We start from the raw sequence: 15,846 nt of genomic DNA, 5'->3' as shown, positions 1-15,846 counted from the left end.
GTGTTGTGACAGTCACAATTTGGTTTGGTTAATTAAAATTGGTTATGTTATGTATGTCCTTCTCGGTTTTTTCGGTTCTTTTACAATTTTTTTCAGTTCTATTGGATAAATTTGGTTATGGATACACTAAGAACCGAAATTTTTTCGGGATTTGTGGTTACTTTGGATATAACCGGATCCGAACCGGATCCGACATGTACCGAACCGTAACCGATCCGGAATTCTAAATTATCCGAACGGTACCAATTTAGCTAGAACCGAAATAACCGAAATCCGAAAGAACCGACCTGGATCCGAACCGGTAATCCGAATGCCCAGGCCTATTGTGACTTGAACATTGTTTATTCGTGTAACGATTGGGATTTTGATTTCCGATAGTACCCCTGATCCGCGTAACACCATAGAGCTTCCCAGCCAAGACTTACCGATTAAGATTATTTTTTTTTTTGAACTGACCGATTAAGATTTTAATACTCTCTTCTCTCCTATCCATTTTAATTTATGCACATAAATTAAAAATATAATTAATTTCATATATCTTAAAAATAAAATATTACTATCTATATACTTCATTGTATTTTAACCAATAAAAAGTAATATATAAATTGAACAAATTCTGCAATAAAACTATAAAACAATATTTATTTTGAATCAATTCTACAAAGACAACTAAATTTAAAGAGAGTGAGTATTAAATAAATACTAGATTTGATCCGCGGTTGAAAAATGCATGTATTTTTTTATTGACTATAAAGCCAAATATCAAATTAATTTATATCTATTAATAAATATCTATAATATTTAAAAGCTGTTGTATTATAATTATAATTCAGTCTGTTACCAATGCTTTCATTGAGTTTTTATATTCGAGTTAGAATTGTGGTCGAACCGAGATATCTAGTTATTCATATATAATGAGAGTATGATATGATAAAAATATCAGACCGTTATATGATTTCTGTATTATTCTGATATTCATATGATTAATGAATCTTTATTAAAAATCCAGATCTGTTATCCTAAAGTGTGACAAAAGCATTGTCGATTGACAAGTACAAACATCATTTCTAATTTGAAAACCAAAACCACAAGTTCAAGAACACTACACAACATCCAAAAAAATTCACTTGCTTATGGTTTTGGCACCAAATTTGTAGGAATACTATGCATACTTTTTAATATTTTGGAGTTGTAAATAGGGTCCTATTAGTATAGAATGATTCCTTCAAAATGAATCATTTTAGAACACTAGAGTCTACACAAAACATTATACTCCCTCTGTTCCAAATTGTAAGTAGTTTTAGCTAAAAGCACTAATATTAAAAAAAAGTAATCATTTGTTAAAAAGTATCATTTAATGTATTATTTCAACCAATAATAAAATAACTAACATTATTTAATTGGTCATACACTATTCAATAAATATAAAGTTGCTTTGAAATATTAAAACTACTTACATTGTGAAACAAATTTTTTTACTAAAACTACTTATAATATGAAATGGAGGGAGTAGATGAGAAGCAAAACGAAACATTTTCTAATTTTTCTTTAATGATATTTCTTCATTTGAAGATGGTGAACATAAAATCAAAATAATACATTGCAATCCCGAAACTTAAAGATCCCAAAACATTACGATACAACAAAGCTTCTCATTTTACAGACATAAACCATAAACCGTATTGCATGAAACCAGATCTAACTTTAGGGGGTTTTAACATGGTGGAATTTGTAGGAATACAATTCATCTTTTCATTTTTAAATTAAATTGTTTTACTATTGGTGAAGATTTACTTCAAACTGAAGATACATTGGGATACTATTCAAAAACATTGATAAGCAAGGGAGTAACACACAATTTTTTTATTGACTTCTTCATGTGATCAAAATCAAACCATGCAAACATTCAATCCAAAAAGACTTGAAATTTCGAAAACATTACAATACAACAAATCGTTTCACTTTGCTTAGACATGGAACTGAAGCAAACAACCATAAACCAGAAACTGCATATAGCTGTTACTGAGTTTTTGAGGGGCGGAATTCAAATCCTTGAATAATCAAACCACGTTTCCAATATGGAGATTTAATCTCAACAACACTAACCGAGATATCATCACAGCATGATCCATTGTACAACTCACCAAGCTCAGCTTCCATCCACCCATCTTCCCTCTCCTTTGGTCTTGTAACATCTCTCCTTTCTCTATCTCTCCTTCGACCACTAGGCCCAACAAAGTATATCAAATTTTGAGAAGATTCTTGTCCAACCAACCCAACTCCAGCTTCTACCGGGATATCACCCAATCCAGGACATCCGTCCTCTGTCTTGAACACAATGTAAACCGAGTAACGAGTTCCTGGAGATAGGTAACGAGTATGCATCCCCGCACGAATCTCAAACCAACACACGTTGAGAAGCTCTGCTATTTTCTCAAACCTGCATTCCAACATTATTTCTTTCACATGTTCATAATCATGATAAGAATGAGTGATTACAACCGAATAAGGAGTAACGTACCTAGATTCAGGAATTGAAACCCATCGCCAATATTGTGGACTACTTCCCCATGTGATCCACACTTCCTTGGAAGATAACATAATACATCTTTTCCCACTCGCTTTCTCTAACCAGAAGCTCTATCATTTTTAAAATGATAAACTCAAACCATCAGAAACTATCCTTATTCACATAATTCTCCAACATAAATCATTGATTATATTCACGAGTGTCTCTGAAATTAGGTTGAATCACAAATTTTTTTTACAATATATAAAGTTAGAACCAATGATGATTCAGTGCCAATATCAGCGACACAGATCATTATTCTCACGCCCTAATAATGAATATATAGACATATATATATATTACCTTTTTGCCATCTTCGATGAGAACAGGATCATCGCATAGGGTGAGATAGAGCTCCTTCTTGGACGAGAAAACTCTCGATCGTGGGATCAAAGAGGAATATTCCGGCGGAAGAAACTTCTCCCACACGGTATCTGACTTAACCGCAGATTCAAAGCTTTTAGAAACCGAAGCGGCGACGCACGCGTCACGCGGACTTGTGAAGGAGATTATTTTGGAGATGCAATCCTCCGGCAAGAAATCAAACGGCGACGGCCCCGTGGTGATGATATCTCCTCTAGATTCAACGCCTTGTTTTTGTCCCATCGTTGCCTGCATCATCGTTTTGGAAGATTGTGGAGGAAAAGGGATGGAGAGGCCAGGGCTTTATTATGTTTTAATACAAAGACTCGTGACTGTTTCAAAAGTCACCTCTGTTGTTATGGAATTTAAAATGACTTCGTGGAAAGTCGCCCGCAAATATTTACAGAACTGCCCTCTTTTGCATCAGTACGTGCCGCGTGCCTCCCCCTCTTCACGCTGCATCGTTTTTACTTGGATTTACAAAAAGAAGCCAATTTACTCTTGGCAATCAATATTTTTTTATAATTTTAGGTGTTTTCCTGAACTTTGAGTATAGATAAAATTTTAAAATTAAATAAGATTTAAAAATAAAACTCTGTTAATATTTTAAAATTTTTACTAGATTTTGATCCACCTTTCAAATGACGAATATATTTTCTTTTTCTTTTGATCCAATTAATAATATTTTTGATTTTAAAAATATTTTTATTTTTTATTATTTTAATGTTATATTCTAGTAAATTTAATTAATGATGGTGTATGAATTATTATTATATTCTAAAAACATATCAAAACTATATATCAACTTCGAATGTAAATGTTTAGTCACGTTAGCTTCAATTTAGTTATAGATAGTCTCGGTAGTTTTGAGATAGACATGTCTGCCATCAACGCCTTTTTGTGAACGCGCCTTGTCCCATAGTTGTACTTGTATCTATCTGTATGATCTTCCTTAATCTGTAAGGCTGAGACTTTAAAGAATTCGTCTCGAGTAGTCTCTGCCGATGGGAAAAACAAAAAGAAAGACCTGTCTCAAGTCGCCCACACATATTTACGGAAATACCATTATTTCCATTAGTGTGCACGTATGTATTTCTGCACGCTTCATGTGTTTCACGTTGCTTTTGGTTTTTGAGATTCGTTAAAACAGATAAACAAATCTTATAATAAAGTCAAGTCATGTAAGCATATAAAACCTTCATGACATAAAATTTGTAGCAGATCTAGAAAAAAATTGACTGGAGGAAAATAGAATTAATTAATCAATAAAAATAATTTGATTAGTTAATTAATTAATATAAATATTTAATATTATTATATAAATATATATTTTTAAAAATAAAATTAAACTTATACAAATTTTTTTTTAAAAGAATTATAAAATGAAACACTAACAAAATAAAACAAAATAGAAATAATCGAATAAATTGTTAAGAAAATATAGAAAAATAAAATTGGGTTTGAATGATGAAAAAATACATGAACTGACCGAAGGGAAGACAACTATAACTGACTTCAATGGTGAGGGAGACCAAAATTATAACTGACTTCTTGCCCAAGTTTGGGGAGAAAGAACACCGCTTGTAGGCGTGTTTTCCACCATTAAAATTAGACGCAGTTCGTTTCCGTTGTGTAAAATAACGTCACGGAGAACACCGCCACACCGGCAACCTTTGTAAAAAGTACAGCTACAGCTTGTCTCCACCATTTGTTTTCCTTATTTTAATGTGTAAATTTGATCGTTAGAAGTGGTCGCAGCGTCTAAGTACCCAACATGGCAAACATAGGAGGAAAATAAGTAGTAGTAACGACATATGGAAAAGTAAACAGAAAAAATACAATAAAACAGGTTAGTGGGGATTCTAACCTTTCACTAGTAGGGACAATATATAGATTTTAAACATTTGACATGTTGAATAAATCATTACTTATATGCAAATAAATCAATTTGTAATTTTTAGTGGGGGCAGCTGCACCATCCGTGAACACTGTAGATCCACCCCTATACATAGCATACTCATCATCTATCTAATAATTTGACCAAAAACAAGTGTTATGCTTGATTTTGGGATTAGTGGGAGATGAATTTGTATATAATTTATGAATTTTAAGAGTTAACAGATTTTTAAAATTGTGTGGATTGTGAAAATGTATATATATATTAATTTATAAAATTTGATCATAACTTTTTTAGATTGATATAAAATTTCATGAATTTGGATTACCAAAACGATTTCATTAAAATGGTAAACTTGTTTTATAGATATATAAAGAGTAACAGAGGAATGATTAAAAATAATTCTGAATTATATGTTTTCAAATTCAAACTTTTATAAAACAGTTTTGATATTTTTTTCAAATTCTTTGTTTCAAATTTTCTTTTTGAAATTTGAAAATGCTTTTTAAAGTATTTTAAATTTTTTCAAAATTTTAGTATTTATGAATATAATTATATATTCAAAAGTGATAAACCAATATAAATATAATTATATATTCAAAAATGTAAAGATATATAAAATGTAATGAATTATAGTTTTGGACATATAATTTGAATTTAAGTTGCAATAAGATATTTGGTAACAATTATCACATGAATTTTGAAAATCACAAAGATACATATGATATTTTAAAAGTTAAGTCTTATGAGTAAAAATGAATAGAATTCATATCCTAATAACACTAGATTTAGTTACAATTAAAGAATCAATAAATAACAAAAAAATTGAATAACCAGGAATTTGAATGGATTTTGAAAATTCTTAAACTAATAACAATAGATTATATTAAGATTTTTGAAATCCAAGAACCAATAACAATGAAATCTCAAAATTTTCAAAATTCATGAGAATTCACTTATCAATAACCCCTATTTTTGTTATATAGATATAATATTTAATCCGTTGGTATAGAATTCAACGAATATTGGTTCGGTTCGGGTATTTCGGATTTCGGATTTCTGGTATGGAGTTAGAGGATCCATTTACTACTTGACCTAATTTCGGTTTGGTTTGGTTCAGATAGTTTTAGGTTCGGTTCGGTTCAGATAGTAAAATTAGGAACCAAAAAATATCTCGAAAGAATAGTTATTATCTGTCATGGTCCCGGTTCTGGTAGTTTGGATAATTTGGGTAATTCGGGTAAAATATCTGTTAATTAGGCAAAACATCAAATAATTAAAATGATTTAGATAAAAAAATTTGGATATTTCAGATTATTTTGGATATTTCAGATAAAACGAGTCAGATACTTTTGTATAGTTCAGATAATTCGGATATTTTATAATAATGTAGTTATCTTCAAATATTTTTGGATTCTTTTAGAAATTTTTTAGTTATAAATATATATTTAGTTATGTTATATGTATATATAATTAATTTAATTATGATATATGTATATATAATCAATATTTTTATATATTTGAGTACATGTTCGGTTCTCGTTTCGGTTCTGCTTCGATTCAGTTATTTTGAATATAAAAATATAAGAACGATTTGGATATTTAAGATCCAGTTCAGATATTCCGGTTCGATTCCGGTTTTTTTCTCAGACCCAACCTAGTACTATGACAAAATCCAGAAACACTACAAGTTTTCCGTCCACGGAAATACTCATTTACTACAAAAGCATAACCGGATAAAACCGGTTTTACATATACCAACTAACAGGATTCAACCTTGATCAAAGTTGTTCATTATATAACAAACACACTTGTCTATCAATTGGATTGTACCTCTTCACTCCCGGCATTATTTTCTCTTTATTGGATTTTCGCAGGACGGATTTCAATTCCTTGAATGATCAAGCCACGCTTCCAACCGAGGTCCCTAGTCTCTAAAGCACTCATCTCAATCTCATCACCATTCATCATCTCCTCTCCATTGAAGAATTCCCCAAGATCAACCTCCATCCAACCATCTTTCCTCTCCTCTGGGTATATCCATCTCATCTCTCGCTCATTATCCACATCCGTTTCAAAGCATATGGTTCTTGTAGAAGCTTCATGACCCACCACTCCAACCCCAGCTTCTACAGCCACATCATCAAAGCCATAACAACTATCCGTTTTCTTGAACACGAGGTAAGCCGAGTAACGAGTTTTTGGAGATAGGACACGAGTTTTCACCCTCCCTCGAATCTCAAACCAACATACATGACGAAGTTTCGCAACACTTTTAAACCTGTAAACACACGCACACCACCAAGTCTCTTAACCAATCACAGTGTATTACAAAATGGACAAAGAGTAGCTACCTAGCTTCAGGAATCGAAATCCATTTCCAATACTGTGGAGTATCTCCCCATATGATTGAGATGTTCATCGCAGATAACATTAAACACCTCTTCCCACTTGCTTTCTCTAACCAAAAGCTCTTTTTGATTTCAAGAGCAAAACAGAATCATTCATTAGCATCACAGATCATGGTTCTCCTCAAACCAGAACTTATTGGATTATTATTATACCTTTGTACCATCGTCGATGAGAAGAGGCTCCTCGCAAAACGCGAAGTAGAGCACCTTCTTCGACGAAAAATGACGCGATGAAGGAACCAGAGATGCGTACTCCGGGGGAAGGAACTTCTCCCACACGACATCTGACTTGGCCGCAGATTCAAAGGCTTTCGACACCGTAGCGGCGACGCAGGCATCACGTGGACTTGTGAATGAGACTATCTTGGAGATGCAATCCAACGGGAAGGAATCGAACGGCGAAGAATCAGAACCGATCTTTCCTCCGCTTTGGCCGCTAGATTCAACGCCGTGATTTTTCCCCATCATCATCTTCTGCATTTGGAAAGGGAAAGTTTCAGACAATAGATTCTTTTATAAAGTGGTCTCTGTCACCGAGAAGTCATCCGCAGATATTTACAATATTAACTTTCTTTGCTTACTTGGGGAGGTTTCCTTAATCTCTTAACTAACAAGGTGAGGACTGAGGAGGGATCATGAAATAAAATGTATTAAAACAGATTTTGATTGACCAAAAAAAAAAAAAAAAAAACAGATTTTGATTTTCAAAACACAATATTTTTCTTCCAAAAAAGAAGAATAATATTCTCTGTCTTTTATATTAAGTTTCATTTGACACTTTTAATTTCTTCATTAAAAATATTGTTTTACATTTGTAATAAACATATTAAATGAATTTTCTAGTTTTTACCTTTTTAATTAATTAATTAATTAATAAAATATGTATCAAATAATAATTAAACAATTTTTAATAATTTATTAATTTATGTGAAAATGACACTTATTATGAAAAATTTAAAATCTTAAGATTAAAAAATCCAATATCAGAAACATTACTGACCATATTTTAGAGAACAAATTACAATAAATTCACTGTTCATCAAAATTTACACCAAATATCTTTTTTCAAGTTATTTATACACAGGTCTTAGTACCCTGTTCCTTTCAACTCCTCATGTTTAAAGGAATTTATAAATAAATATTTCCACTTCTGATTTTGAAGAAAACCAAATTAAACCAAAATTATAATTTTTAATATATATTTAATTCTTCAAATGATCTGCTATATTAAAACAGAACCATTAAAAATCAATGTACAGAATATATAGTTGGACCATCGGGTACAAAAATCTACTATATTTATGTAAACATTTATCCTAACTAAGATATTATTGTTTGGAAAAAACTATTGTTGAAATTTTTTAGCAATTTATTATATACAAAGGGAATTTAAAGGATGTCAAAAAAGGGTATTTAAAATAAAGAATTGATTAACTAATCTTATTCTCAAGTAGATTCTCATGTCACTGTGAATTCCAAGTTATTAACTTAACTAATCTTATTATGACAAAGAAAACTTAACTAATCTTATTCCCAAATATTTTTACTCAAATAGTTATAATAAAAAAGCTGTATAGAAAATTCTCATGTTTAAAAAATAATAACCACCGTAAAAAAATTGGATAATATTTCGAGCAAATTAGCTTAATACTAAAATAAGTGGGATACTATAGAATGGAGGGAAAATAATAAAGATAGGAGGAAGAAAATTGGGGGGAAATAGGAAAATGAATGCAAATAAGGTAGATTTTGTGTGTATAGAGTACAAATACTTTAATATTTAATCTATTAATTTAAGGATTGGTTTTTATCTACTACTTATAGTTGTCATTTAGATTTGGGCTCTTTCATAGTTGTTACTAGAATATATCAAGCCTCCTATAAAATGAAACATACCAACTTAAATTAAACTAAATCTTAACCGAAATAGATAAATTGAACTTAACCAATAACATCTTTAAAATATTTTTGGTTATCTCTTAATATTATCTTTATATATAAAGAACTGTTTTCATCCCTCCTGGTTGAGACACGTCAGATCCAGCCTGGAAATTCGACTCCTGTAGTGCTGACACGTCGGATCCACACCGTTTCATTTAATCAGGTGATTCATGGACTTTGTCTACGTCATATTTTCTGGGCCTGTTGTGATTTATACCAAGAGGGCCCGAGATATCATCATCCTGTTATCCTATAGGCTAGGGACGAAACCGAAGTCGCGTAACACCTACCTCCGACTGCGATCTGTGTCGATTCAGATTTCATTCTCACCATAACGGTCTAAGTAAATGTTCTGTCTTGAATCCTATGAAATCAATCATCCATTACATCGCCTTCAATTCTCTTCTTGGATGTGAGAGTCGGTGATGTTCCACTATAAAAAGGTATGAGATCTCTTCCTTCCTTCTCATCTTCTCCTTGATTTTGTTACATTACTTCTCATTGATTTTAATATGCTCTAAGGTTTTCTCTTCCGGCATGAAGTCCGGCAGTTGTAGCTTTAAGTGCTTCTGTTATCCTCCACTTAAGTGGATTCGGAGATGGGTTCCTTTCAAGGACTTCATCAAGGCAATGCAGGTTTACAACTTTATGATTCTAAGATGAATGAAGCACTTAGTTTGAAACAATAATGATCCTTTTAGTGTCCTAAGCGTATTTGATATCTCTTTATTTATACTGATATGCTATGAATCTCCAATTTAATCTTTTACGCAGATGCTGTCTCCGCCATTATTGGTCCTTACGATTGCGGAGGCTCCACAGACCAGTCAGAGTCAAAGCAATAAGCCCCAGATGGTACTGCCTCTAATGCATCTTCAGAATCACAATCTGAGCCGCAGACGTCTCAGTCTCTATCAGACATCAGGTACTTGATGTCTGTGTCTTATCTACAAAATTTATTATGAAGCTCTTGAAAATTTTGCAAAATCCCCTGAAATAATTAAATCACTTGACGTAGCCGTTTTCTGAGTATCATCTAGATATATTTTAACTTTTCTGTAAATTCAAGGTTGAAGAGGAGGCTACACATCCTCCAACCAAGCAAGACTGGATTAAAAACTGTATGAAGAACTGGAAAAGCAGAGACTTAACTTGCCAGATAGGTACTTTAATTTTTTAGTGTTGTTATATGAAGAAGTGCTCTTTTCAATCACATAGCTTATGAGAGATGATGCATTTTACATTTTTTTCCTCAGGTCAAACTTGGAGAGTTAGAAGCTGATCATTCCGAAATCAATGCTATTAGTGACAAGCTGCAGCACTTTTACAATGAACTTGTGGAGTTCAAGCTCCTTCTTGACAAGGTAATATGACAGAGAGTCCTCATTTGGTTCATAACAAATTTGACAGCTCTGTGTTACTTAAAAGATACTATTATAGATGATCTTTGGTCAGCACAATTTTAATGACTGTACATGAATTTCCATTGTGTGAATTGCATATTTAAACTGTTATCTTAAACCGTTGGATATGCATCTCATGCTTTCATGTGACTGCTGTAATTTTTATAGGCTGGTGATCTTTTTGCTTCAGCCCATAGACGCCCTCAAGTAGGCCTGGGCAAATTATCCGGATTCGAAAATCCGAACCGGTAATTACCCGAAAAATCGGGTCTCGGATCGGGTTCGGTTCTAGAAAAATACCCGGTCGGATGAGGTTTTAAAATTGGTCGGGTACCGGATCGGTTCCGGGTATATCCGAGATCCATACGGGTATCCGAGAAATCCGAGATCCGTATGGGTATCCGAAAAATCCGAGAACCGTACGGGTATCCGAGATGTAAAATTTAATATGCATCACTAGCAAATCGAACCATGAACCTCATCCTACACTTACCACATCACGTGACACTACACCAATGCATCCTATAGTGTTTATATATGTATTTTAAAGTTTATATCTATATATATATAATAAATTTATAAATATTAATCGGATCCGTTAATTTTTTGGTTACTTCGGATATAACCGGATCCAAACCGGATCCGACAAGTACCGAACCGTATCCGAACCGAAATTTTAAATTATCCGATCGGTACCATTTTCACTAGTTCCGAAATATCCGAAATCCGAAACATCCGACCCGGATCCGAACCGGTAATCCGAATGCCCAGACCTACCCTCAAGGCTCCTTTGCAGCAGGAAGAACGAGGTATGGAACGTTGTTCGTTGTTGATCCCAACTCTGGGTAGAAGGTTAACTTCTTTTTTTCTACCTTAGCTTCTTAGACATTAAAAGTGCAGCCTTTTTCATCCATGTTTATAGTCTAAATTCTATATGTAGTTAAGACGTTTTCATCTGCATATGTTTATATTTGACATTGGTTCTGCCTCTATTGTTTTATTTTATTTTGTTGATCTGCCTAACAAAAAATAGTTTTACATGGAATGCTGGTTTTTGCAGAAAAAATATATTTATATTGTTTTCCTCTATTGGAGTTTGATTTTTGATCTAAATTAATGCTCACGACGGAGAAACATGTATTTGTTGTCTTCTATTCAGGGGGAAGAACAAAAAGTACAATTCTTAAGATATGTTAAGCTTTTGGGGGCAGTCGCTATCCTTTCAGTGAAGATCTTGGCAGACGAGCTAAAAAGATGACTGAAGTTATGTATTATCTTATCTCTTGATATATGATTTATTCTGATGTTTTTTGTTCTGTCTAATCACGATGAGTTCTGTGTATTCTTTTTATGCTCAACTATTAGTATTGTAGCTGTAGTAAGTTTCTTTACTGAAGTAAAATATTTTTGTTTTCTTATACTATCTAAATCAATTGGGCATAATAGCATCATGGTTTCGTTTCTTTAGAGGAGTCTTCTCAATTCTCTATTGACCAGATGCATGAGTAGTCATCTCTGTATCTCTAGCGACTGTATATCAAGAACTTGCAAGTCGGATTTCAATACAATTCAGTTTATTTGAATTAATATATGTGTAATACTCAGAGTATTATACATGTAACAATGGGTCATTGTTTGTTATTATGTTGTCCAGTCTTTGAGTGTCATTTATTCAGTGCCTACTTCTGAAAATATTTTACATCTGTATGATTACTGTCTTTGCTTCTATAGTTACAATCATATCTTTTTTAAATAAAATCAACTTTATATTGTTAGTCTGATTTTTTTTGTTTGAAACAGGTGGTAAGCTATAAACCTAAGATACGCTTAAACTCATCCCTTAAGTGTTTTAAACAAATTTAATTTTTTGTTCACCGAGAAAAATTTAAATATTTTCTTATTTACTTTTTTGACTTTTTAATACATCTATGTTCACAAAAATAAAGTAAAGTTTAAAAAATAATAGTGTATGTATGAAGTTTAACAAAAAAAATTAAACCTTCAAATCATTTAAAAAATTGAAATAAAAGTAACAAAACCGAATAATACATATATTTTAAAGTAATTATCAAAATTTGAGATAAACTAAATATTTGTTTTCCTTATTTTCCGTCCGTAGGGCGGGTCTGCCCTAATATATATAAATATAGGGTTTTAAACAAAGCAATTTATTGTTTGGCACCGACATATCAAATTCAATCAATTATAACAGATTCATCATATTCAGCAAAAAAAAGAAAAAATTCTCATAAATATATCAAAATTAAAACTCCATCATATAAAACAAACGCATTTCTTTTTTTTTTATAACAAACGCATTTCAGTAACAACACAAAAAATAACAATTCTCCTAAACCATAATATCTAAACGTTTCAATGAGGTGACTATATTAAACCCAAATTATCAACTTTAGAACATAAACACATCAACATACGAAGATATTACAATCTTCCGAGAAAACACACCATGGGCCCATAACCTCTATATAAACTTATCTTCGACATAAAAACCAAACCTGCATTCTCACCTCCCCAACGAGATCTAACCATCAATATAAAAAGAATTGATACAAATTAAATAGAGATATATGTGTGTTCTTCCAACTACAGATTATCACAAGGAATGATATAATGCCAAATTAAATCTTAATGTATAATTAAAAGTTAAAACATATGTTACTTAACAAAAGGAATATATAATATAAAATAAAATCATAATTAATTTTCTATATAGCATGGTTTATTTAGATTTCAAATTGTACGAAGTCTAACCAATATGTATATTTTCATATAAAAATATAATAAACATATAAATTTGCATCCCGCCCGTAGGGCGGGCCTTTCCTAGTTAGATCATACAAAACTGAATCACTCTTAAATCAATAAGTTCCAAATCATTCCAAACATAAGAAAAAAAAATGTCTGACTCACAAATTATAACACCATTCAATTATATATATATATATATATTACACAAAAATATAAATAATATTATATATACATATATTAAAATTAAAATTTGACAAATCAATTTCCGTCTTTCAGGGCGGGTCAAAATCTAGTTTCCCCATTAAAGTGTTGCCAAGTTTCTTTCTCATCATCTCATTCAATTTCTTTGATTTATTAACCTTAATGCATTCAAACAGAGAAAGACAGCAAATGTACTGTAAAAATCTTTACGTGGTTACTGGTTAGACATCTACCCGAACCAAAACAAAGGCATGCGACTTTGGTTAGCCAAAGTATTTGGTATCTTGGATTAGTTCAGTAATATGGTTTGGATAATATTGGTATAAGCCGATCTTAGATTCTTAGTTTTGATATAATCTGGTTATTTAAAATATTTGTTGCAGAAACTGATCGCTCAACTCGAATAGAACCAACATTCTCGGGTAAATAACCCAAAAAAAAAAACCAAATGAAATTCCTGCCGATATTTTCAGTTGAGAGAGAACCAATACCAAACCGCATCTGGTTCGGTTACTTTCAGCCCAAATTCGTATGCCTACATAATAACATAACCAGAAATACTGAACCACTCTCCCACAGCAAGAATCCGGTTTACATATTTTGGACATCCTCCACACAATAAAGAACAAAAGTTACAGTTTTGGAGTTGTTGAGTTTTGTAAGATTTTCTTTTTACATTTCCTTTTTAGTTTAGTTGAAGGTATTTTGTAGGTTTATTATTTTCTGTGTTATGGCCTGTAAAATATTCTTTTATGATCAATAAAGAATCAACTAGATGTGAGAAAGAAACTAGAGATAAAAGGAAGCTTTTGCTAAGCTCCTTTTTTCTGTTATCATGTGATTAATCACTGCTCGGTTCATAAGTTCTAAGGTAAAAATGCAGACCCACGTCAATACATCATATATCAACCAACAAGGATTTAACCTTTTAGCAAAGCTGTTTTTCCTTCATATAACAAACACAACTGACAATGATAACAGTAGATAAGTGTTCACAGGCATTACTTTACTAGGTTCTTACAGGACGGATTTCAATTCCTTGAATGATCAAGCCACTCTTCCAATGGCCAAGCTTGGTCTCAAAAGCACTCATCTCAATTTCATCACTATTCATTATATGTCCTCCACTGAAGAATTCCCCAAGCTCTATCTCCATCCACCCATCTCTTCTCTCATGTGGCCTCCTTCGCCTCCTCCTCAGAGACAGCCCATCAACTCGCGCATCAAAGTATATGAATCTTGTAGAAGCTTCATTTCCCACCACTCCAACTCCAGCTTCTATAGACACATCCTCCAAGCTGTTACAATGATTTACCTTCTTAAACACAATGTAAGCTGAGTAACGAGTTCTTGGAGATAGGACACCAGTATTGGTCCTGCCTCTAATCTCAAACCAGCATAAATCAAGAAGCTTCGCAACTCTTTTAAACCTAGTAAAAACAAACACCAAGTTTTTCTTTTAATCAATCATCATCCGAACTATTTAATTACAAACTGGATTAACGATATTAGTACCTAGCTTCAGGAAATGTAACCCATTCCCAATACTGTGGAGTATCTCCCCACATGATTGAGATGTTCATCGCAGATAACATGATACACTTCTTTCCACTGGCTTTGTCTAACCAAAAACTCTTTTATTTCCCAAAAAAAAAAAACAGAATTATTCAATAGCAACAGCTGAAACAAGCTTTGTTCTCAAAATCATATAAAAAGGTCCAAGACTGATATACATTTACTATACCTTTGTACCATCGTCTATAAGAACAGACTCCTCGCAAAACGTGAAGTAGAGCTCCTTCTTGGATGAGAAATGACGCGATGAAGGAACCAGAGATTCATACTCCGGTGGAAGAAACTTATCCCATACGACATCTGACTTGGCCGCAGATTCAAAGGCTTTAGAAACCGAAGCGACAACGCAAGCATCACGTGGACGTGTGAAGGAAACTATCTTCGATATGCAATCCTCCGGAAAGGAATCGAACGGCGACGACGAATCCGAAACGATCTCTCGTCTGCGTTTGCCGTGATTTTCACTCATCCTCGTAGCCTCCTCTAGAGAGAGAGAGAAGGGAGATTCGACTTCTCTGACACTTTTTTCCGACATATTTTACGACAAAACACTTATCCGCGTCGACGTGGAAGTTTCGTAGAAATTCATAAAAAGGTTGACGTCATGATTGCAATAACAAAGTCAACAAAGAAAAGCTGCTAGTGATCAAAACAAATTGTTTGTTTTTTTATCATTAAAATTGTTCATGTGACCGAGATACCATCCACAAAATTTGA

At 32.6% G+C, this 15,846-nt stretch overlaps 3 protein-coding genes across 4 annotated transcripts; all 3 read right to left on the bottom strand.

The window, feature by feature from the left end:
• Window positions 1–1,841: 1,841 nt before the first annotated feature.
• Window positions 1,842–3,287, bottom strand: LOC108851643 (F-box protein At2g02240). Its single transcript, XM_018625102.2, has 3 exons — window positions 2,873–3,287; window positions 2,522–2,640; window positions 1,842–2,440 (listed from the first exon to the last, which is right to left on the bottom strand). Exons 1-3 carry the CDS (start codon window positions 3,188–3,190, stop codon window positions 2,020–2,022), a joined length of 858 nt encoding a protein of 285 aa, XP_018480604.1. The 5' UTR covers window positions 3,191–3,287; the 3' UTR covers window positions 1,842–2,019.
• Window positions 3,288–6,503: 3,216 nt separating this feature from the next.
• On the bottom strand, window positions 6,504–7,920 carry LOC108849205 (F-box protein PP2-B10-like). 2 transcript variants are annotated; one of them, XM_057007262.1, is made up of 4 exons: window positions 7,822–7,920; window positions 7,394–7,714; window positions 7,184–7,302; window positions 6,504–7,110 (listed from the first exon to the last, which is right to left on the bottom strand). In XM_057007262.1, the coding sequence occupies exons 2-4, from the start codon at window positions 7,709–7,711 to the stop codon at window positions 6,690–6,692; spliced, it is 858 nt and encodes a 285-aa protein (XP_056863242.1). In that variant the 5' UTR covers window positions 7,712–7,714; window positions 7,822–7,920; the 3' UTR covers window positions 6,504–6,689. The 2 variants fall into 2 exon arrangements, with proteins under 2 accessions (XP_056863242.1, XP_056863241.1); XM_057007261.1 differs by lacking the exon at window positions 7,822–7,920 and having other exon boundaries at window positions 7,394–7,810.
• A 6,496-nt stretch (window positions 7,921–14,416) lies between these two features.
• LOC108849554 (F-box protein PP2-B10) lies at window positions 14,417–15,682 on the bottom strand. Its single transcript, XM_018623110.2, has 3 exons — window positions 15,299–15,682; window positions 15,070–15,188; window positions 14,417–14,984 (listed from the first exon to the last, which is right to left on the bottom strand). Exons 1-3 carry the CDS (start codon window positions 15,662–15,664, stop codon window positions 14,564–14,566), a joined length of 906 nt encoding a protein of 301 aa, XP_018478612.2. The 5' UTR covers window positions 15,665–15,682; the 3' UTR covers window positions 14,417–14,563.
• Window positions 15,683–15,846: the final 164 nt, after the last annotated feature.

This window comes from Raphanus sativus, chromosome 4, assembly GCF_000801105.2.
Source record: "Raphanus sativus cultivar WK10039 chromosome 4, ASM80110v3, whole genome shotgun sequence".
Classification (NCBI taxonomy): Eukaryota; Viridiplantae; Streptophyta; class Magnoliopsida; order Brassicales; family Brassicaceae; genus Raphanus; species Raphanus sativus.
This window is presented reverse-complemented; position numbering and strand designations above follow the sequence as displayed.

Bases quoted from the DNA above. Each gene is read 5' to 3' on its own strand.
- LOC108851643 (XM_018625102.2), bottom strand. From the start codon at position 3,190: ATGATGCAGGCAACGATGGGACAAAAACAAGGCGTTGAATCTAGAGGA. The intron at 2,641-2,872 runs GTAATATATATA...TAAAAATGATAG, and splicing joins TCATCGAAGATGGCAAAAAG to AGCTTCTGGTTAGAGAAAGC. The intron at 2,441-2,521 runs GTACGTTACTCC...GTTGGAATGCAG, and splicing joins GTTTCAATTCCTGAATCTAG to GTTTGAGAAAATAGCAGAGC.
- LOC108849205 (XM_057007261.1), bottom strand. From the start codon at position 7,720: ATGCAGAAGATGATGATGGGGAAAAATCACGGCGTTGAATCTAGCGGC. The intron at 7,303-7,393 runs GTATAATAATAA...GAAATCAAAAAG, and splicing joins TCATCGACGATGGTACAAAG to AGCTTTTGGTTAGAGAAAGC. The intron at 7,111-7,183 runs GTAGCTACTCTT...GTGTGTTTACAG, and splicing joins ATTTCGATTCCTGAAGCTAG to GTTTAAAAGTGTTGCGAAAC.
- LOC108849554 (XM_018623110.2), bottom strand. From the start codon at position 15,664: ATGTCGGAAAAAAGTGTCAGAGAAGTCGAATCTCCCTTCTCTCTCTCT. The intron at 15,189-15,298 runs GTATAGTAAATG...GGGAAATAAAAG, and splicing joins TTATAGACGATGGTACAAAG to AGTTTTTGGTTAGACAAAGC. The intron at 14,985-15,069 runs GTACTAATATCG...TGTTTTTACTAG, and splicing joins GTTACATTTCCTGAAGCTAG to GTTTAAAAGAGTTGCGAAGC.